This window comes from Protopterus annectens, chromosome 2.part1 (assembly GCF_019279795.1).
Source record: "Protopterus annectens isolate FY-2018-M chromosome 2.part1, PAN1.0, whole genome shotgun sequence".
NCBI classification, from domain to species: domain Eukaryota; kingdom Metazoa; phylum Chordata; order Ceratodontiformes; family Protopteridae; genus Protopterus; species Protopterus annectens.
Window position 1 is genome coordinate 1,567,651,231 of NC_056729.1, and position 24,976 is coordinate 1,567,676,206.

The 24,976-nt window shown below is 37.6% G+C and overlaps 1 protein-coding gene across 3 annotated transcripts in view; it reads right to left on the reverse strand.

Annotated features, from left to right (window-relative positions):
- CHD5 (chromodomain helicase DNA binding protein 5) overlaps positions 1-19,105 on the reverse strand; it is a 2,140,358-nt gene extending 2,121,253 nt beyond the window's left edge. For all 3 annotated transcript variants that reach the window (XM_044063016.1, XM_044063014.1, XM_044063013.1), the window contains exon 1: positions 18,938-19,105. In XM_044063016.1, coding sequence (XP_043918951.1) covers positions 18,938-19,009 — 72 coding nt within the window. In that variant the 5' untranslated portion in view covers positions 19,010-19,105. The remainder of the gene's footprint in view (positions 1-18,937) is intronic.
- Between the last annotated feature and the right edge of the window lie 5,871 nt (positions 19,106-24,976).

The following is a 24,976-nucleotide window of genomic DNA, read 5'->3' on the forward strand; positions in this document are numbered from 1 at the left end:
GATACTTCAATCAAGAGGGCAGGGGAAGAACAGGAGATAAAATAAAAAGTTCCAATGACCACGGATATGATGTTGCACTGGGATGCCGCAATCTCATCTCATACAATTAGAAAAAATATCAGAGTAGGACTGGGGATGAGGAGAGACTCTTCAGCATCTAAGATTAATAGTCAGTTGCATCATGGGGCAGAGACAAAAAAACCCAAAACAATTCAGTGGTAGAAAGAAGTGAAGTGTGACATGACACAGGTCGTGGAACGTGGCCATGCCGTGCTTCTTTTGTATAACTAATCTCCTGTATTTGGTTTTAATTAGGAAAAATACTGTGTATATGCTTTGCATTATTTTTATTTCTTTTGTCTCTTTTTGTTTAATTAATCCCTTGCTTTTACCAGTTATAGTTAGGATTTATTTCTGTCTTATTTAGATGGTGTTGACTACTTTATCATTTATTACTGCACTACTTGATTTATTTAGAACTCTTTACGAAGTAATTCAGCCAGCCATTTGACGGATAGTGTAACTCAGTGACTGTCTGCTACACACAAGCACATTTGAAATATATGTTGCACTCTGCTATGCAGCAAACACAATGTGCTTTTTTTTTTTATTTTTTATTTTTGATCGTTATTTTTTATTTACAAGTACTATGTCTGGATTACCTTCTTTTGCTTACCTCCTCCCAAAAATACTACTAACAATAATGCTTCTCTGTAGCCATTATATTCTCCTGACAGCTCAGCAACCAATGAAAAAACAGCACCTGATCAGATTTCTTAAAGAGCTCATTAGACTGCAATGCCTCACAAAAGGCTGCTAATGTTCTTCTGGGGTCTAGACAGTCTCAGCACAGAAGCCTCCAAGGAGGGGGGGATGGGCTAGAAAGCTGCCTAAGGACATTGCATCATTTGCATGAGATCCTACAAATGGAATAAATATCAGAAGAGAAATAAGCTATAAAATGGCTGTCTAGAAAAGCATGTCGGGGTGGGGGCTGAGGTGGGGGGGTGAGTGATGTCAGCGCTTTCACATTTCCAGTAAGGATATCTTCATATCAGAAATATACATTAGCTATTACTCTCAACTTCTTAAAAGATAGCAGAAATATTGATAACATATTTTTAACACTCTTTATTGAATAAAAAATACTAACATTCTGACTAAAATTTTCTTTCCTCTCTGTATCTAGTAAGCAGTGCTTTGTAATATGTTAAGCAACAGAAATATGCGTACACAATGTGTTATACCCATTTCTTTTCATTTCTTTTTTCTCTTAGGGTCGACGAGCTGCAATGACTTTTTAATCTCTACAAATGTGTTTTCTGAACCAAAATATTTCTCTGTTTATAATCCGACTAAATTATATATAAAAGTTATAATTAAAAATAGCAATGACAGGAAGATGTTCAGCAGCTGGTTAGAGAGATGCAAGTAAAGTCCTGGGTTTGAATCTCGTTTCATATTCTGTGTTACTTTATTTATTTATTTCCCTATTTTCTGAAAGTATTTTATAGCACAGTAGCATCCCGGTCTTAATGCTGTTGTCTGTTTTACAAATGCAACACAGTGATGCATTTCATATCAATGGTGTTCTTCATTTGTACTGCAAACAAAGTAAAACAGCCTATGGATACACTCTGCAAACGGAAAACTAAAAGCTTGAATTGACAGTTCAGATTTCTGCTAGAAACTGAACCACTGTCAAGGAGATATTCCTTATTTCTTCTTCCAATGAAGTTATCATTTATTTATATGTACATAACTAAACCACTGACTAAATCAAGCAACAACTTCTGTTTGGAGTTTCCAAGCAGACAGTGGATTGAAATATATTATACAGTGACTGGCCCGTAATATTCAAAAAGGAGCATGCTGATTGGTCAGCCCAACCAGCGTGCCTGTTGTAAATCCGAAAATATACCAATGGAAAAATGTCTGGTCGCCTATACTTTTTTTCCATTAATATATCCAATAAAATGTTTACTTTTCTTTCTTTTTTTTAAATAAATGTACAAAACTGAAGACTGCAAACGAACGAGGGGAAACAGCACAAAGAATAATAAGCGGATAATCAGGTACGTTCTGCAAAACTAAAGAAACATACCTGAGTATCTTTTTATTTTCTCTGTCCTGTCTCTCCAGAACGTTAAAAGTCTCCCAATTTCTTTTTTCTTAATAAATAAATAAAAGCAACGGAGATCTTCCTTTCTCCAGTGCTTCCTTTACAGCACTGATGTACTGCATAAGCGTGGGAACGCAAGTCCCATACGCAAGCGCAGTACATCAGAAAAGCCCCAGGATACCGGAGAAAATGTGGAAGGCCACCACGGAGGCATTTTACAAAGACATTATTTAAGAAATGTAAGTATTTTTTTTCTTAAATAATGTTATTGTATAATAACAATAACCAACTCCGTGCTGTGGTCTAATGAAGATTTACCCATGGTTGGCTTTATTTAAACCCATTTAACATAGCGAAACAGTTTTTAAAAAGCAACGGAGATCTTGCTTTCTCCGTTGCTTTTGCCCACAGCTCTGATGTACTGCGTAGGCATACGCATGCGCAGTACATCAGAACTGCCGCAGAATACTAGACAGCTGCGGAAGTGCAGCAAGGAGGCATTATACAATGCCATTATTTAAGAAAAGTAATTATTTTTTTTCTTAAATAATGTCATTGTATAATAGCAATAACCCACTTCTGGCTGTGGGTAATGCTGGATTTACCCACGGTTGGCTTTGTTTGGCCACTCGGGCTTCGCCCTCGTAACCAAACGACACCAACCGTGGGTAAATCCAGCATTACCCACACCCAGGGGTGGGTTATTGCTATAATATACCACACCAACGTCATCAGTTATTGCTATAATACATTATAGATTTGTGCAGTCTGATTACTCAGTCGGTGGAAATGTTTATTGTCCATCAGGTTTTAGCATATTATCTGAAGATCAGAGACATATATTTTCTGTAAGCATGTTGCACTCATGCTGGCGATGATTAGCGCTGCTACCTCAGTGCTTAGTTTTCCAGGTAGCTCTCAGCTGGGTGCTGTCTTGCAGGGTTATCACATCTTAAGTGTGTCTCAATGGGTTTTTGTCAGGTGTTCCAACTTCCCACATCTCAGAGAGGTGTTTCTCAATTAAACTTGTACAAAAAATATAAATGAAAGAGCTTCAGTATAGAAGAGACAAAAATATATATATTTTAGCTGAAATAAACATAGCTTTCATGCTGCAACACACTACTTGATCACATGACATTAAATAATTTTACCTTTTTCTTAGCACTGTTTTTAAAGAGTCATGATTATTTAAACCAGGGAACCTACATACATTCAATATAATCTGCTACTTATATTCACTATAATAAACAATATTATTAAAACCTTTCTTTTTATTCTTCCTGTAAGCAATATGAATAAACTGAAGTCAAAGTCAAAGTAAACTTTATTGTCTATCAGATATACACAGCAGTGCAAGCTGAACAAAATGACTTTGCTTTGGTCCCAGTGCAAGACATAACAATGAACACATAGTCTGAGTGACAGTAAGACTAATACACATACAGTAATACTTAAAATATTAACAACACGATAAATGTCCACAACTGGAGAGGAAGACATTAGACAATATTATACTAGTAGGTATTGCAAAGACTATGACTTCACATTGTGATTGCTTAGATACTGCACTTCATCAGCTGTAGTATGATATATTCTAATGTTCATATTGCATGTGTTGAGTGGTGACTCACTCCTGACTATTGCACATTCAGGAAGTAACAGCAAAAGAAATCAAGCTAACTGTACCAGTTACTGAAACAATCTGCCAGAGTGATTACTATAGATGATACTTCACAGCAAGTGGCATATTGATCAGATTATTTGCTGTCATGCCTGGCATTCAAGTTCATCAGCCTTAAGGATAGAGGGAAGAAGCTCCTGTTCAGTCTAGATGTTTTGCAGTTCAAGCTGTGAAACCACCTGTCTGAGGAAAGGCAGAAGTGCATGCCATGGCAGGGTGAGTGGGATCTTTGATTATCTTCCTAGCCCTTCCCACACACCGAGTCTCGTGCAGATCATCCATGGATGGGAGCAAAGAACCAATGACTTTTTCAGCTGTCCTCACTACCCCCAGGAGAGCCTTGTGGTCAGATGCTTTGCAGTTAACCATAACAAACTATGATGTTATTTGAGAGGATGCCCTCGATGGTCCCCCTGTAGAAGGCTTTGAGGATGGACTGAGACCGGTTTGCCTTCCTCAGTTTTTGTAGGAAGTGCAGACGCTGTTATGCCTTCTTCACTGTGTGGCTAATATGAGTCGAACAGGATAGGTCATCTGAGATGTGCACCCCCAGGAACTTGGTGTTTCTGACTCTTTCCACTGCCACCCCCTTAATTTCCAGAGGTTGATGTATCTCCTGAGTCCTCCTGAAGTCCACTATTAATTCTTTGGTCTTGCTTACATTTAAGGCCAGATTGTTGCTGCAGCACCAGCCTATCAGATGCTCCATTTCATCTCTCTAGGCTGTTTCCTCACTATTTCTGACAAGACATACGAAAATGGTATCATCCGCGAATTTGATGATTTTGTTGGATTCATGGTTGGCAATGCAGTCGTGTCTCAACAAGGTGAACAGCAGAGGACTCAGAACGTTGCACTGAGGGACACCCATGCTCAGTGTAATACTGATTGAACTGTTATTTCCCACACATACTTTTTGGGGTCTGTTGATGAGAAAGTCCAGTATCCAGTTATCTAGGGGGTGGTGATGCCCATCTGGATCAACTTCGATATCAGATTCTGGGAGATGACAGTGTTCAAGGCGGAACTAAATTAGATGAACAGCATTCTGACATAGTAATTCTTGCTCTCTAGATGTGCCAGGGATTCATGAAGTGCTATAACTATTACATCAACCATGCAGCGGTTAGATCTATAAGCAAACTGTACTGTATCCAGTGTTGCAGGTAGGCTTGAAGAGATATGGTTCTTGATCAACCGCTCAAAACACTTCATTACTGTTGATGTAAGAGCAACTGGCCAGTAATCATTTAGGCTTGTCAGTTGGATTTATTGGGTATGGGAATGACTGTTGTATTTTTGAAGCAACTGGGTACAATGACTAGTTATAGGGATGTGTTGAATATATATGTTAGTACAGTGGACAACTGGGTAGCACAGTCTCTTAGAACCCTTCCCATAACATTATCAAGACCAGCTGCTTTTCTCGGGTTTACTCACCTCAGGGTCCTCAGAATATCAAATGTTCTTAGACATAGCACCTCCTCACCCTGTTCAACAGGGAGCTTTTTTGGCACAGTGTTGTGCACATCAAATCTGCTGAAGGATATGTTTAGTTTGTTCAGAAATTCTGTGTTGTCATCACAAGGAGAGGATGCAGGCCTGCAGTCAGTTATGGCTTGTATGCCTTGCCAGAGACGTCTGGAGTCCCTTTGGTCAGAGAAGTGTCCCTGAGTTTTATGTCTGTAGGTCCTCTTAGCCTCCTTTATACTCTACTTATATTTGCTCTTGCCTCTCTTATAGCATCCTTGTCTTTTGATTTAAATGCAGCATTTCATGCCTTTAGGAGCTCATATACTTCACCAGATAGCCAGGGTTTCTGATTAGCATGCAAATTGATAACATTTGATGACTGTTACATCATCAACGCATTTTGAAATATAGGCCATTACAGATTCCATATATTCCTCCAGGTCAATATGGTGGTTCTTTACAGCTGCTTCTCTAAGCACTGACCAGACTGTACATTTGAAGCAGTCCTGTAGTGCCAAGACTGCTCCCTCAGGCCACATCCTTACTTGTTTGGTTGTAGGCTTGCCCCCTTGCAGTAATGGTATGTATGCAGGAAGCATCATGATGGCCAGATGGTCTGAGTAGCCCAGATGTGGATAAGGAACTGCTTTGTAGGCCAGTTTTACATTTGTGTACACATTACCCAGAGTGTTCACTCCTCTTGTTGCAAATTTCACGTTGATGGTAATGGGGTAATACGTATTTCAAGTCAGGTTGATTGAAATCCCCAGCAATTATATGGGCAAACTCAGGATTCTTATTCTGGAGGTCATTTATTGACAGATACAGAATGTTGAATGCAATGTTGGTATTAGCCCCGGGGGATGTAAACAGCTGTTATGCTCACTCCATTGAACTCCCTAGGCAAGTAGAAGAGTCTGAATTTTAGTGACATGAACTCAATGTTCTCTGAGCAATGAAAAGTGATTACTTCACAGTTTGTACACCAGCTGTTGTAGATATACACACAGACACCCCCATTATGAGATTTACTACAGAGAGAATGATTTCTCTCAGCACAAAATAATGACATTCCCTCCACATATATTGTGCTATCATTTATACTGGAGTTCAGCCAAGTTTCAGTGAACACAAGTAAACAGCTATTTCTCACCTTAGATTGTGTGGAAAAATCCATCCTTAAATAGTCCAACTTGCTCTCCAGTGAGCGTACATTTGCTAGCAGCATGAATGAAAGTACAGGCTTGTGCAGATTTCTTTTCAGTCTGGCCTTAATTCCTGCTCTAGAGCCTCTCTTTCTTGGTCTTTCACATCTTTTCATTTTAATATTCTTCCTATGTCTAATTGTTAACTGGTTAGACAGGTTTGATAGGTTTCTGCATGTTTTACCATGATCCAGTAAAACTCTAAGCTGCAGAAGTTCCTGGAGTGTGTTTGAGTTTATAGGCCTCTCTGCTAGCAGTTCATCAAACATGCAGCACAGCGAGATATGAGATATGATTTCCAAAAGACTCTCAGCATTGCAGTTAATCATGCCTTCATTTCTTGCCCTTAAATCTGTTTTTTTTTTTCTGTTAATTCTGATGAAAAACAAGACAAATAGTGCACTTTTCTGTAGGAATCCAAAGCAGCCGCTGCCACACAGGGCATCACCATTTTTTTTTAAATATTCTGAAATAAATTCTGAAATACAAACATATAGTAATTAGAAGTGACACTATGTCTATGTAAAAAGCATTTGTGCAGTTGCCCTTTGTTGGTCAATTTTCCTGTAAATGAAAGATCCTAAAGAGCATGTTTCCTCTTGAGTTAGTATCCTTCCTAAAATCTAAAGAGTACTGATAAGGCTATATTTTATGACCTTCACCAGAGAAAAAATATTTTTAAATACCTTTATTAAATAATCACAAGACAAAGGCGCACATATATTAATAGAAAAGAAAAGAAACCATATTAACATTTGCCATATTCATGCATTATATATTACATGATATATTTTCTTTCTTTTAACAATGATTTACTCCATTACACACTGCTCAGTTCCTGCCTAAGATCTTTTAAACCTTGCTCCTCCTCCTGAACATTATTCGGCAGGCATTGTTCCCATAAATTCCATTAATTTCTAATGTAACATGCTCCTTCACTTTTCAAAAAATCCCACCCGTAGTTCTTTTATCTCTGTAACAAAAGTAGGACTTCAGTTACACCTGCTTTAGATTTTCATTTTGATTTTCTACAGTTTTTTGGCAGCCAGAAGCATTTAACTAAGTAATGCCTTACTATGTAGAGGCAGCTTAGATTCTGTCTCCCAGCTCAAGGTAATAATTTCCTTAGCTACAGACATGTGCTCCCACAACATTTCTGCCAGAGGACTCTGTAGGGAATTTTTAAAATGTGCCAGCTCGTTACACTTCAAAAACATATTTCCAGTTACCTTTCTCTTCTTTCTATCTGCCTGAGGAAAAAATATCTGAAATCTGCTTGGGGTATAAAAATACCTTTGCAAATGCTTCCAAGCAAAAACCCTACACCTTCTGGACTTTTTGCACACGTGGGAGCCATACAGATGCCCTCCCATTCTTCCTTTGTAAATTTTCTTTCCAGTCTCTCTTCCCACTCTTTTTTAACCTCTGATTGATTCTTATAGTTATCATGCAATATTTTATATACCCTACTAATTATCCCTGTCTTAGCAGCAGCCTTTCTTCTTATTTATTTTACTTGGTACTCTCTGGACCCTTTCTCTTTGCCTGATATCTGATATCAGTCTCTGGAAGGAAAGGTATTCTCTAACCTGCACACTGAACATTTGCTTATTTGCATTCCATTCTGTTACCTTTTCCTTTCTAGTTAAGTGCTCCCAATACCTTGGTTCCTTTGACAATTTTCTCCAGTAAATCCCATCCCCTTCTTGTCTATTTTCTATATCTCTACTTTCAATCAACCCTATTGGCAAAATCTCCTGTCTCCACTCCCTTTTTGGCTTAGTTCTTAGAATACTTTCTGAAACTTTATGAATATAATATTCTGTATGGTTGTTGTTATTCTCCTTAAGGATCAGAATCAAAATCCTTCTCTCTCCTTATCTCTCAGACTTCTCCTCAGTTTCATCGTCATCTCATTCCACTTCAGTTTAGAACCCTCTGCTTGTGTTATGTATACCAGCCTTAACTGTGTGGCTCTAAAGCATTCATTCAAATCAGATAATCCTAAACCCAACTGTTCTTTTTTTTTTTTAACCCCCCCCCCCCAACTGTTCTGGGAAGGATCAACTTATCCAACTTAACACTTGTTCTCTTCTCCTCCCAACTAAATTCCTTCAACTCTTTAATAATTATTGTCCTCAACTTCTCACCTGGCTCTTAAAAATATGTCTGACCTATATATCAAGCTAAAGGGACAAAACATTTACACTATAGCTTATTATCCTTATTCATAATCATGAGATTCCGGTTTCTACATTTTTTTGTATTATCTTTTCTTTAGTCACTTCCCACATAGCCTTAGCTGCCATGATTTCTTAATCCATACACCTAAATACTCCACCTTATCATGTCCCCATAAATATAGGCACCGATGAACAAATTCATGTGTGGGTACATAGTTTACCACTATAACCTTTGCTTTATCTTCATTAACTGTATAACCAGAAAATACTTGAAACTGTCTCAGTATGTTCCACAACACCGCAATGTCTTTGTCTGGATTTATCATGTACAAAACATATTTCAACTGCAAATAAAACTGACTTTTTTTGACTACCATACTAGTTATATCCTTGAATTTGTGAGCCCCTTATTTTCCTTGGCAATAATTCTAAATATAAAACAAATAACAAAGGAGAAAGAGGATACCCCTGCATGGATTATCCATTCAAACACAGCTTATCAAAGAGGAACCCTCCCACCTTAATTCTCACCTTTGACTCTTCATATATTCTTCTAATTAATCTTATTTTTCTATAATGGAATACAAATGCTTTTATTGTCCTAATCATAAAATCTCCGTTACTCTATGAAATGCTTTTACTGCATCAAGACCCACCAACAATAGTGGTATTTTTTTTTAATTCTGCTTCTCTCTAAATTGTCATTATTCCATTAATGCTGTAAAATTTTTGCCTGTCTTCCACAAAACCACATTCATTCATATCTATTCATTTTGGCAATACCTTTGCCATTCTCTTGGCTAGTGTAGACAAAAACACTTTATAATCATGGTATAAAATTGAATGGGTTTAAAGGAAGCTGGGTCTTAAGTGTCTTTGCCCTCTGAGTAAAACATAACTTTTTTTCCAAGATGTTGGTGCTTTCTCACCTTTTACTGTTAAACAAAACCTTCCAGATCATTATCACTTTTCCCTCTTAACTTCCAAAATTCCTTAAGAATATTGTTTATTTCTGGAAACTTTCCATTGATTGATTATACATCAACATTTTATCTAATGTCTTCCTATCTTGGCCATTAATTGCGGAGCCTCACTCTAGTCTACCCCTGGAATAATTAAGTCTTCTATAAATATTCCCGTTTGTGTATTTTCCTGGTTTCCACAATCCTATGCTTTACAAAAATATTTATAACATTTCCGAAGTACTCTAATACCTCTATAGGATCTCTAGTTATTTTTCTCATTATAGGCTCCCCAAATTTGGTCAGAATTCTTTCTACTGTCTGCTAAGTCATTGTGGTAAATATGTTTGTACTCTGGAGTTATCAAAAATAGCTGTTTTACAGCAGCCTTTCTAAATTCATGAATAATATCCAAATACTCCCTTAATTTCCATTTAGCACTCTGTAGTTCCTCCTCTTCTTGTTCTGATTCCCCTTATCCTGCAGTACTTTAATCTTTGTCAGTCCCTCAAAATAATTCATATTACTTCTTTCCCATGTATCTTTCTCTTTTATTTCTACCCTATATTTAAACTCTGTTTTTATTTTATCCTACTCACTAGCTATCTCTTCTGAAGATATTATTATCTTCCCTAAAAACTATCAAATAATTTCTACTACCCGTTCCTTAAATGCCTCTATTTTCAATAAGTAAGTAGGAAAGCACCAGTGTTCACTTTTACATTATTACCCTGAATTTTTATCTTATTTTATCAGTGCATGATCTCAAATAGATATTGGATGTGTCTAAACTTTCAATTAAATACATATGTTCCTATGAAATATAAATTCTACCTAGTCTAGTCCAGTTATTGCATATTGGAGAATAATATTTAAAGTCTGTCTGATATCCTGCTTCTAAATTCACATCTTCCACAGCAAATATTCTCATATATTTCTACTGAAATCTCCCCTCTGTTATTATACTGTCCCTTCCAAGTTCCTCCAATACATCTTTAGAATTGAAAATCAAGTTCCAGTCCCCACCCATAAATAATACATCATGCTGAAACCTTTTTATTTTCCTTGCAAATGTTTTAAGCTCCATAATAGCAGTTCTTGTTGTTGGAATATAAATACATGCCAGAATAATCCTCCTCCCTTACCACTAGTCCCTTACTACGACAAATCTACCACTGCTGTCTTTTTCCCTCCTCTATCATTAGCCCCTATAGCAATCAGTATTATTATTCCCCTTTAATTTTCTACCTAATATTCTGCTGAATGTCCATCCTGAAATCCTTTCTTTTTCACATTCACTTGCTCATTTCTATGCAAGTGTGTCTCCTGCAGTAATACTACTTGCACTCTACATTTCCTAATACAATTCAAAACTATTTGCCTTTTGTCAGAACAAGTAATGCCAATTACATTCCATGACAAGATGGACTGAGTAGCCATGATGACAAAAAGCTATTACTCCCACCTATTAGACATGACAGCTCTATTGAATCTATCCTTCCAACCTTTGGCTTCCATCACGCACTAATGTTTTGCAGGCTGATATTTTAAGCAGTTGCTTATTTTCATCTCTATTTGAACATTTTCTTCAATGAAAACGCTCAAAATTTTTTTCAGAAACCCCATCTCCTTCTAACTTAGGACAAACACACAAACTATGTACATTTTCAACAAATGTTTACCTCCTCCAACTAGGAGCAGTTACCTAAAATCAATAGCTGCACCCATAGGCATTAACTAATCTAAAATTAAGGTCCCCATGTTAAAGCTCGTTACACCTAAAAAGTGCACTGGCTACCTTTAAATAAATAAACTATACTGTGCACTGTTCTATTCGTGTCTATATTACCTTATCAAAATGTATTTCCACTGAATGCTTCTCCATCGACACTGAATTACCGAACTTCACTTCTGTGAATCGCAAATTTTTCCCTGGGTGCGGAAGTAGTTGGCGGGCACCACAACTTTGCCCTTTTCTGCACTGTAGTGCGATCACAGAGTTGGTATACATAGTTCCGAGGGTGTGGGGTGCACAGCCCCCCACTTTGGTGGTTTTATTTAGTGCAGTGTGTGCTCCAATGTGTTATGGGGCAAGTGTTTTCTTACCCTGGGAAAAATTCAGTGGTTCAGGCTAGTGAATTTCAGTGATTTGGTGTTGATGGAGAAGCATTCTATGGAAATACATTTCAATACGGTGATACAGATCCATTCTATTCAATGCATTAAAGTATTAAGACTAGTGAGGTGGCTGTACTTCTTATTAACTTCCCACAGTTTCAAACTTCATTTTTCACTGAACTGCTTGCCACTTTATATTTAAGTCTTACATGTCTCTCATTAAAGGGAGCTTAGAACTCTCAAGATTAATTGCTAGGACTTGCAGAAAATTTGTTTTCAAGTAAAAGCAGTCAACACTGAGAAAACAATGCTACCACATTTTCAGATGCATGAAAGAATATTTGTAAATTTGACTCAGAACAGAATGTACATACATCCCCTGGCCAACTGCCTACATTTGCAGACATCTTTCTCATACCACAAGCATTTATTTAAAGGAAAAAAAAACAGGCTAATATGTTTGCAAATGCAAGAGGCCTACAGTGTTCTATGCCTTTCATCATTTTGTTTTATTTTCATGCCTGTTGTCCACAGCTTAAATCGAGGGCATTAATCTAGACATCCACCCCTGTAACAAACTACTGTCTTAATTCTACATATATTAATACACTTTTACACATCACCCTTACCCCAGCAACTCAAAATTATAACAACATACTAACTTTAACTTGATTCTGACCAGCCTTTAATGTTACAGTACATCTTACAACTAAAATAAAGTACTTGGTTACTTTTACATCTTTGACAAATACAGCAGTCATTGACAAGACTCCCCCAATTCCCATTTAAAATACCATTGATTGCACACTATGCAAACCTGCTTTATAATATAATATCCAATTTACATTATGATTTTATACAAATATTAATAAGATCAAAAGCTGTTTTAGTTACAATTATTCTTCATTCCCACCAGTGTCCTTCTAAATATTAATTCATTAACATCTATGTGGTTGGAATTTCATACCTCTAAAAGCCTACACACACATCTTGCATTCTAGAACATTTTTTCTGAAAAATAAACTTAAAAGCATATGAAAAACAAATCTAAAACTTATTGTGAGCAATAAAAGCTATTAAAACTGTACAAATGGCAATGTTATCAGAAAGGAGTATTCTTTCCAGTGATAATAATCAGTGTATTCAAAAGTCTTTTTCCACAAATACTGTAATATATTATAATGTACACAAACCCAAATTATATTTTTTCTAAACCTTCACCAACAAATTTTCATATCTTGAAAACTGTTCATTCTAGACATATATTATTAGATCTTTTTGTTAACCTTTCACATGACAGCAAGAAATTCCTCTATAAGTATATGTTTATTCAGATATTTACAGAAATATTAAGACATATATGTAATGGTATAATTAGCAATACAGATTATACTGGATATCTCTCAAGATGTGTAACTTACATTTCAAATATCAAAGACAGTTTTCCTTAGCAACTTTTACATTTTCAGCTAATGTAATGCAGCAATTTCTAAATCACTCATTTTTGAAGTATTACATACATACATATGGAAATATTGTTTATTTTCTTAATTATAAACAAACAACTAGCAATATTTCCAGTATATTGAGATTTAAAACAGTATTTTGAGTGAATTGTCTTGTCTCCCACATTGGTGTTTCACAAAATATAACTAAATAAAATGTATTTTAACAGTAAAAATATAAACATAAATATGAAAATACGAATACATGGCAAACAAAAATTAATTTCTCCATGCAGGACATGCTAGACTAACAATCTTAGTGTCATTCGGTTAATAAACCATTGGCCTTTCTAAAGCTGCCAATTATTAGCTGGTAAGTCAGTTAAGAAGTCAAACCTGAAAAAGTTCTGGATGCTAAAAGGAGGTATGGAGTGAATTGGAATTATACAAAAAAGACATTATAGGCTTGAGTGAGTTAATGACATAAAGTGGGGTATTATGCTCTACTGTTCACCCACAAGTTTAACATAGTCAACAATATTCTAGTCTTTTTCAACCACCTTTTCTTGCAAAGCTATATGGCACATATCTGTTCCTATATCCACTAGGATTGGTTCTTTTTCATCTCCCATTTATGCACTAATTTCAGCATTGCTGGTCTTTTTCTGGATTATATACATCTTCCAACACCAGTTTCTGGTTCAACTCCAAGGTACTCCTGATTATTCTAGTCGAAGTCTATGCTTTTTCTTGTTTTTCAAGCACCCCCTCCCCCTTTTTTTACAATGATGAGAAATAGTCACCTTCAGCTTGCAGGCACACTCTTTGTTGCATTAACTTTTTGATTTATTTCTTAGCCTGTTCTGCATCAAAAATGACATTTTTCCAGAAAAAAATATTCTGAAGACAGCTGGACATATCAGCTTGAATCTCATATCTGCCTCATTCCCTGATTGCTAGGATACACTTGCTTCTCTTCAACCAGGTATACAGTGTATAACCATTTAGCACAAACACTCTGTTGTCTCCATTTTTTAATACTTTTCCTTTCTGTCACAGTTTTGTCAGAATCAACTCTTTCTGCTGGTATGACTGCATCTTTACTAAATTAGATTTTGAATGTTTTCTCATAGTCAGGTTTGGAGCTTACACAAAATCTGCCCTTTCAATAAAAAAATAATCTTGCAATAGAACAGTAGTCCAGTTGCATATTTGCAAACTTCAAAAAACTAATTTCATCTGTTCTTATTTCTATGATATAGCAGAAAATTTCAGGTTTACTCTGGCCTCTTTGTCTTCTAAGTGTTTGAAACAGCTCTTCTTCAGAAGCCCCACACTCAACCAGCCTTTTCTTCCTTTCATCGTACAATTTTTGCAGTTTTATCAGTTTATCTAAACAGCTAGTTAACAGACTATTCTATTTTTCAGATTTTTGTTATCTGGTTGGATATATTCCTTTAGTGTTTCATTTATTTTAAACACCTCTGAGTACATTTGATTTATTTCTTTTACTCTAAATTACTGAAAGCCATCTCCTCTACTAAAGCTGAAACCTGAATTGTGTTTTGCTGAGCAGTTAATTAATTCCCTCCAATGAAAAAAACAAAAGAAGTTATCACCTCAAAGTTCAAATAAATGTATATATCTCTAGAACCATACAGTCATATCTCTAGAATCAAACGTATTGCTAGAAAACTTTAAGTGGCAAACTATTCAGCACCAAGTAATCTTTACAGTGGTTTGATTTTAGGTATTAAACTAGATTTTACAAGCCACAATAAAAACAATAAATATTACTTTTAGTCTTCTTCTCTTTCAGCTTGAGGTTGCCACAGCAGATCATTTGTTTCCATTTCTTCCTGTCCTCTGCATATTGCTGTGTCACACCAACCACTTGTATGTCCTCTCTCACCACATCCATAAACCTTATCTTAGGCCTTCCTATTTTCCTTTTTCCTGGCAGCTCCATCCTTTGCATCCTTTTCCTAGTATACCCAGCATCCCTCCTCAGCACATGTCCAAACCAATGCAATCTTGCCTCTCTGACTTTGACTCCAAACCATCCAACCTGAGCTGACCCTCTAATATACCCTCTAATATACTGATTCCTAATCCTGTCCATCCTTGTCACAACCAGTGCAAATCTTAACATCTTTAACTCTGCCACTTCCAGCTCTGACTCCTGCCTTTTTATCAATGCCACTGTCTTCAACCCATACAACATAGCTGGTCTCACTACCCTCCTGTAGACCTTCCCTTTCACTCTTACTGGTACCCATCTGTCACAAATCACTCCTGACACTCTTCTCCACCCATTCCACCCTGACTGTACTCTCTTCTTCACCCCTCTTCCACACTCACTATTACTCTGAACTGCTGATCCCAAGTACTTAAACTCATCCACCTTCGCCAACTGTATTCCCTGCATCGTCACCATTCCTCTATCCTCCCTCTCATTCATACACATATTCTGTCTTAGTCCTGCTGACCTTCATTCCTCTCCTCTCTAGAGCACATCTCCACCTCTCCAAGGTCTACTCAACCTGGTCCCTCCTCTCACTACAGATCACAATGTCATCTGCAAACATCATAGTCCATGGGGCCTCCTGTCTGATCTCATCTGCCAACCTGTCCATCACCACTGGAAATAAGAAAGGGCTCAGAGCTGATATTTGATGTAATCCCACCTCCACCTTAAACGCATCTGTCACTCCCACTGCAGACTTCACCACTGTCACACTACCTCGTACATATCCTGTACCACTCTTACATACTTCTCTGCTACTCCTGACTTCCTCATACAATACCACAGCTCCTCTCTAGGCACCCTATCATATGCTTTCTCCCAGTCCACAAAGACACAATGCAATTCCTTCTGACCTTCTCTATATTTCTCCATCAACAGTCTCAGAGCAAACATCGCATCTGTAGTGCTCCTTCCCGGCATGAAACCATACTGTTGATCACTAATCATCACCTTCCTTCTTAACCTAGCTTCTACCACCCTTTTCCATAACTTCAAGCTGTGACTGATTAGTTTTATCCCTCTGTAGTCACTACAGCTCTGCACATCACCCGTATTTTTAAAAATAGGTACCAAAACACTTTTTCTCCACTCCTCAGGCATCCTCTGACTTTCCAAGATTTCATTAAACAATCTGGTTAAAAACTCCACTGCCACTTCTCCTAAGCACCTCCATGCTTCCACTGGTATGTCATCTGGACCAACAGCCTTTCCATTCTTCATAGCTGTCCGTACTTCCTTCTTGCTAATCTGTTTCACTTCCTGATTTACTATCCCCACATCATCCAACCTTCTCTCTTATTCTCTTCATTCATCAGCCCCTCAAAGTACTCTTTCCATCTGCTCAACACACTCTCCTCGCTTGTGAGTACATTTCCCTCACTATCCTTTATCACCCTTACCTGCTGCACATCTTTTCCAGCTCGGTCCCTCTGTCTAGCCAATCGGTACAGGTCCTTTTCTCCCTCTTTAGTGTCCAACCTTTTATACAATTCTCCATATGCCTTATCCTTAGCCTTCACCACCTCTCTCTTTGACATGCTCCTCATCTCCTTATACTCCTGTCTACTTTCCTCATCTCTTTGACAATCCAACTTCTTCTTCGCCAGCCTCTTCCTCTGTATACTCTCCTGTACTTCCTCATTCCACCACCAGGTCTCCTTGTCCTCCTTCCTCTGTCCAGATGTTGCACCAAGCACCTTTCTAGCTGTCTCCCTTACCATTTCTGCTGTAGTTACCCAGCTATTTGGTAACTCTTCACTGCCCCCCAAATATTACTAAATAATATTATTAAATATTACTTTTAGTAATGTTGTATAAACAGCTTACGATATCACGGAAACCATCCAAGCAACACACACACACACACACACAGACACACACACACATACACACACACACACACACACACACACACGCACTGCCAACAGCATTTTCTTTTCTCCTTTATTTTTATTTATTTATATTTGTTTACCAGGGTAGTGCAGTAATCTCAAGGGACCATTTGTTGGCACAGTTAAGGTGAATAGGATCACATAAGAAATGAGCAAAATGTATACACAGATACAAGGATGTGCTAAAAAAATATAGATTTACAGAAGCAAGAACATGCTACAAAATATAGTTTAAGAATCAGTTTACAATGTCAATACATGGATGGAAAAATGGAATTATGTTTAGCAGAGCATTTTGGGTAAGATTTAGCCATAATGACTGAGATGGCTTATGCTACAGGGATAGCAGCATATCATTACATAGAGAGATATGTGATTAGACGAGGCAAATGAGAATAGTTTCAAGAAAGAATACTATGAGGATCAGAGAAATGGCGAGAGAGGCATGCAGAAGGAAGAGGAGTAGAAAAGAAATGAAGTGTGAGAGATGCAAAGAGGAGAGGGAGGTAGGATGAATAATAGGCAGTAACTGAGGGAAAGACAAGGTGAGATGAGATTAGGAAGAATGAAATAGGGATAAATGAATAAAGAGGTGTCAGCTGTGAGCTTTCATATGAGGCTAAGCAATTTTGTCTGTGCCACTAGAGTGTTGATACATTTAGAGAAACATGAAAACTACTGCAATACAAATAAACAGTATAAAAATAATGTTCAATATCTCGCTGGTTGCACTAGACGGAGGTCAAATATCAATATAGCTGCATTTACTATCATGTAAGGTTTAAGATGGAATCTTCTAATATCTTGTATGATGTATGGGTTTGGAATTAGTAATGTAAATATAAGCAAGTAATATTTGATACCCAGAGGTGTCAGCAGGATGTAAATGCAGAAATGCCTGGAGGTGTCACAAGGCTGTAATGAGTTAAAAAAACTGAAAATGTCACCCAGTAACACAATTTTTGCATAGCACCTTCATTAAACTAATGTCTGTAGGAGGCCTTTGTAGGACCAATCAAAGGAAGATGCTAGGGGAATGTGACTCTGCAAAAAACGTGCCTGATTGCATGATCATTTATTGCAAAACTGATTCTCCTCAAAGTAATTTATCTCTACCTTGGCAGGACACACTAAACAATTAACAAACATACAAAGCAGAAGCACAACAACAGTTCTGTAAATACCATATAGAACAATATCATAGGACAGACAGTTACCTCATAATTTCAAAAATCTTTTTCAAAAGATTAATGTGGAAAATGCTAAAACCAATTAGGTCAAAAAATCAAAATGCCAGCAAGATTTTTTTTCTTTATCTCAATGTTGCATAAGCATATGCCACTCAAAGCTGCATCACTGTAAAACACAGCAAAATCTTTGAGGATTAACATTTAGTTTTAAAAAAGCAGTTACATGTCTGCATTTTATGGTAGTTCTTAACAGTTAACAACACTACAGTGCTATGTCTGCGGAAGCCAGAAACAGAAGGCTACAGGACTATAGTTTATCTGAGAGCTTCATTTTATAACAAAACCTGACTTATTAGGCCCACTCCCAACAAAAGGAATTGAAAATAATAACCTAAGAGAAGCCACCATCTCCCTTAACTAGTGCAATCTACTCCAAGTTCACAAAACCTAAAAATAAGTTAAAATATTTCTATAACCAATGTTGATGAACAGAATTGACACTGAATCTGATCACACTACAAAGTGATTAAGACTCTAAGAGAAACTGGCTATAGCTACTACTATTTGAAAAACAGTTCTTCTTTACCAATAGCCACTTAGTACCCTTACATCACTGCTGAATAATAAAAAAGCTTACCTCTTTATTTTTCCGTTTCATTCTGGGAATTCTATTTTCTTTCAGTTTCCTCTGTTTCCTTTTTTTCTGCATTTTTGCATCTTCCTCGTGAAAGATGTCTTCTAATTCTTCCAGACCAATGTCTTCTTCATCTGGGATGCAAACAAAGGAATTTTTTGAAAGTCTGAAACATCAAGAGAATGCCTTGTAGAGCCACAGGCAGTACTCAGTTCTATTTAGCCAAATGTACACACACACACTCATACACATGCATATCACACACACAAATCACTATAAATTTGTCGATGCAGGTAAGACTGTGCCTTCTGGAATATCTCAGCAAAATTATACACACAGTTACAGCATACTACACTATATGTGGGTCAAATTACATTAAAAATATACAGTGGGTTTTAAAAATCTAGATAGTATTTTAGTAAGAAGCCAGTATATGCAGGACTCAGAAGCGGCAGTCTATAATTCATGCAGTTGATCAAAGAACTCCTCCGAATGGCTCCTAGTAGTGTAGGTGCTTGGAATATAAGCCAGTAAAAAACAAAAAGAAACAGAAAATAAATGAGTACACTTGACTCTAAATGGACACAGCTTTACTATACTAATATTTACCATTTACTTTAGTGTTTGTTCACAGAAATGTGATACAATATACCATGTCAGGTCTCATTTGCATGACTGATCGTATGCATTTTGTCACAGTAACTTTTTGCACAAAATTTACTCTATGGGTTTCACCTCTTCACTAATCTCATTTTAAAAAGCACATACAAATTAAAGCACAACCGTAACAAAACCTGCTTGATTCACAATTAATATGCCTTCCTATTCTCTCACGTGCTGCCTATGAACTCTGGTTGCCTGGAGGTAACTCATATTTTTTCCCCTAATTCTGCATGGGTCACAACCTACTATACAATCACAAATGCCCAATATTAAACTCATTAAATAGGTAATTATGTTTAGTTCATAGTTTATACGCCCACACTTCCTCTTTACATGAGATTCAGAATACCAGAAAAAGTCATGGAAACTGTTTTCTTCAGAAAGGTAGGTGAGATTTGAAATAAGCTTCCCCTGTTAATTAGACAGGCATCACCAAAGCCTGGAAACAGCAGCAAGATGTCTAAGTGTTTGTGAGCTCTACAGAAATGAGACATTCTTCAGAGGAGCACTAAACAAAACCGTGGTGCTTCTAAGTCTTGTAACTGTGGCATCAAACAGCAGATTCTTTATAGCATGCAAAGATTCTACCTATTAATTCTTCACATCATGTCTGGCAATTAGTGCAGAGAATTAAGACTATGAGCTGTTAAAGTGAAAGTTATATACGTACCATAATGATAGATTTGTGTTGTCTTCTTTCATCTTTTTCAATACATGAACATATCAGATCCAAATATATCCAAGGTCAGCAAATAAATTTTGGCTCCAAAACTCGATTACTTCCCCTCTCCCATAATGGACTACCAGCCCTACTGTCCTCAGATCGAGTTTGCCTCCAAACACATGATTATGAACCTAAAAAGAGAGAATACTGCCTACCGGACATAGTACTGTCACCATATAGAGCAACCAAAAAGGGTTGTAATCAAAAAAAGGCTCCAAGAAGCTCAACTGCAGGCCAATCAGAACCATAAAAGAGTGATAGTTTGCAAGGGTGATGGAGGTCAGGGATGTTGAGATGGATGGAAGAAAACAACAAAGATCTATCATTATGATAAGAACATAACTTTTGTATCCAATGTTGTCTTTTCTGTTGCCTCAACCCATGGGACAGAGTCCCTAGCTAGAATAATCCCAACAGGCAATTTGGAAGGATATCCCAGAGAATGGTAGAGCCACAAGCAGTTCCGGATCTGAACTGCAGGTTGAGCTTGTAATGACAGACAAACATGTGAACTGTGGACCCTATTACTGCTGAACAAATGTCATCAACAGGAACAAAGTTAAAAAATGCTTCAAAAGCTGCAACTACTCTGGTAGAATGTGCATTCAGCTTAGAGGGCAGTGACAATCCCTTAGCCATGTAAACAAAGGTAATACAATCAGAAAGTCACCTAGGCAGGGTAACTTTAGTCAAGCTGGTACCCAACTTCACCTTAAAAAATGAAAGAAATAGCTGATCACTCTTTCTAAGGTCCTTTGTATGGTGTAAATAAAACCAAAGCTGACTGTGGACAGGTAAGGAAAGAAGTAGTCATTATCAGAAAAATCTGGAAAGAAAACTGGTAGATGTACAGTCAGGCTTAAGTTAGTCTCTGAAGTCACCAAATCTTAGGTAAAAATAGCCTCCCAAGCCAAGGACAATCACATGGCCTTCCTCAGCTATGTCTCCAATCTCAAAAGCAATGCACAACAATGTAACAAACTAATTCTAAATGGAGCCACCTATACTGAGTTATAAGATATAGTATATCTACTGGCTGACAAATTTAGCTCCAGTTTTACCCCACACTCCCTCCCAGACACACCTCAAGAAAACACCTCAACTATAACTCCTCCAGCTATCACTAGGGAACAAGTCCTCAATGCACTCTCCAAGACCAAGAACACTGCATTGATGGGCCCAATAATATCCAAGGATGCCTCCTAAATAGCTTGAAATATAATCTATCAGGGCCACTAGAATCACTATTTAACTGAAGTGTCCAGACAAGCTTTGTGCCAAGCAAATGGAGGACTGTAACTGTCATCCCACCACACAAGGGTGGGCCATCTACTGACCCAGGTAAATGCAAACCCATATGTCTGACTAGACTCATGTGCAAACCCATGGAAAGAATTATCACAGAAATGATAAACAATAACACAGACACTAGAGCCAATCCAGTCTGGTTTCTTCAAGGGCAGGTCATGTCTACTCAACCTCCTGGATTTCTTTAAGAAGGGCAAAATGGTGCATACTGCTTACCTTGACCCAGCCAAAGCATTTGATACAGTACACCACTCAGGCATTGTACACAAATTCAAAAAAGTAGGTGTAACCCGCTATGTCACCTGTTCAGTAGCCAGCTGGCTCACAGATAGGACCCAATATGTTAAGCTATGAAAGTCTACCTCTACAAAAAGGCCAGTCACTAGCAGAGTTCCTCAAGGCTCAGTGTTGGGGATGTTCCTTTTTGCCATCTACTTCTCTGAAGTTAAGGTCGATATCAAGGGTCTTTGGGTGACCAAGTTTGCAGATGATTACAAACTAGGCACAGTCATAGAATCGCCCCAAAGACACAAATACCCACCAGGAAGATCTGACACAGACCAATAACTGGTGCCAGAGTCATGGTCTAAAACTTATTGCCAAGAAATGCATAATAGTATAATTTGGGAAGATGGCTATCTCTGGAAACTACCACACTGATAACACACTAATAAGAGTAGAAAAAGTGGTCAGGGATTTGGGAATGTGCATAGAGAGTAACCTGGCCGTTGACTGTCATGTATCTATGGTAGTAAGGAAACCATTCTATGTTGTGCAATTTACAAGCAAGAGTTTCTCATCTAGGTTCAAGGATACCATTGTTCCACTGCACTTGGCCCTCATTAGACTAATCACTGAGTACAACTCCCCTATGGTATATACCTGACCAGGCATATGAAACAACCAGGGAAAGACCTAGTACGAGGAGACCTAGTGGTGCTGGCTGGTGGCCTGGTCATGTTCCCCATAAAGCTTTTTTTTTTTTTTACAATTTCCTGGTCTGCTCTGCATGCAACATTCTAGCCTCCATTCCACGCAGAGCAGACCTCTGGAATAGGTGCGCAATATGACTAGACAGAACTCCAAGGATTGCAAGAGAATTGAACTGATGTTAAGTAGCCTAGAATGGTGCAAGTGATTTTCTTCTGACAGCATTACAATGCACCAATAGCTTGGAAATGGAATGGTTAGTGTATTGTGCTGCTAGGTAGCTATAGAGATCTTTCTATTTTGCAGTTAGGCAGCCTGGAAATGGACATCTTTTACATGAGTGCGTGTGTGTGAGTGTGTGAGTGTGTGAGTGTGTGAGTGTGTGAGTGTGTGAGTGTGTGAGTGTGTGTGTGTGTGTGTGTGTGTGTGTGTGTGTGTGTGTGTGTGTGTGTGTGTGTGTGTGTGAATAATGCTCCAGTTAGGAATTTTGTCTTGTTATGTGAATTGCTCAGAGTCACACAGAATCAAACCTCCACCTTTGTTATGGGAAGCAAGAGTTTAATCCTCCACACCAACTGCCAGTTTTTTTAGGTAATTCACTGAGGATTACAGTCTGTCAATATTGTTCTGCTAGCTTTACCACGCCATTAGCCTGACGAGCCTGGTCTGCAAGGCTATGGAATGTATCATCATGGAACTTGAAAATAATGACATTGGTAATCTCCAAACTCTGGACCCTACCCAGTTCGGGTTTGTAAAAGGCAGATCATGTCTCCAAAACCTGATAGACTTCTTTGAAGCGGTCACCAAAGCCATAGATGAGGGTAAGGTGGTTCACACAGCCTATCTAGATCTCGCCAAGGCTTTCAACACCATCCCCCAAAGGTCTTTGGCTAACAAAGTTCGCAGATGACTGCAAACTAGGAGCCATAATCAAACCTCCTAACGATGTGGACATCCTACAAAAGGGCCTCACTGAGACAGATGCCTGGTGTCAAAGCTATGGCCTCAAGCTCAATGCCAAAAAGTGCATTGTCATCCCTTTTGGTAAAAACTGTGTACCCATGAACTATCACATAGGCGGCAGTCTACTTAACACCAAAAGTGTGATAAGAGACCTTGGGACACAGGTGGACAGTAGTCTCACCTTTGATAATCATATTGCCACAGTAGTCAGGAAATCCTTCTACATGGTACACCTCATCACAAAAGGTTTCTCATCCAGGAAAAAAGAGGTCATTGTTCCCCTCTACTCGTCACTTATTAGACCCATTATAGAGTACAATACCCCTTTTGGTATGTACTTCACAAGACATCTACAACAATTAGAAAGGCTGCAGAAATACCTCACAAAGAGGATTACCGGCCTCAAACAGATGACCTATGCAGAGCATCTCAAAAAACTTCAGCTTTACTCCATCGCATATCGCCTACTCAGAGGAGATCTCTGCCTAACATACAAAGCTATGTCAAACCTAGAGCTGTTGGACATGCTCCACTTAAAGAAATCCCAATCCCTCCAAGCTACAAGCTCTAGGGACCCAAACCTTGTCACCACAATAAACAGAACATGCTGGAGGGATAGATTCCTGTCCCAGAGACTTCCCATACTCTGGAACAAACTACCTATCTATATCAAACAAAGCTCCTCATTAGCACTCATCAAGAAAAATCTTGATGACTGGATGGGAGATAGGAAATCCATATAATATAAATCCAATGAACCAGGAATCCAGGACACCAAATAGAAGATGTTAAACAACCATCCGTTTATTGTAACCAAAAGTATGACAGTTTAAGCGCTTTCATCTCATGATAGAGACTTCTTCAGAAACAATTAACTTTATTTAATTATGCTTTATATAGCCCTCCAATTAATGACATCATGCTTTTAATATTAACATTTAAACAAACATCAACCTAAAATTAATAACCAACCATAGTAAATGTATTTAATACAAAAAACTTGTTGTATTTGATGTAAAAATGGACATAAAAATGTTTGATTTTATAAATAAGTAAATACTGGCACAAAAGTGTAAAGTTAATAAATTGTGTATATAAATATATTGCCATAAAAACTTGCAAAAATACATAGTTAATACTGTTTTTTATTTTTGAATATGTAAAAAAATAATGAATATAACTGTACTTATAATTTTAAAATGTCATTCATTATAATTCTAAAAACTCTTAATACAGAATAAAATATGGTTAACTTGTGTATATATGTGTGTTAAAAACATAAAATTTGTACTTCAAATGTTGTTGGCCCTCTCTATAAGTAATGGTGTTAAAGACACTGTTTCGTTTAGGAAATCCACCCCGGGGATCACCTCTGTGGTTCTGCTCGACAGGGGCGCAGGAAAATTTTTTTTTTTGGGTGGCGAAAGCCAGGGTACCATTTGGCTAGGTTT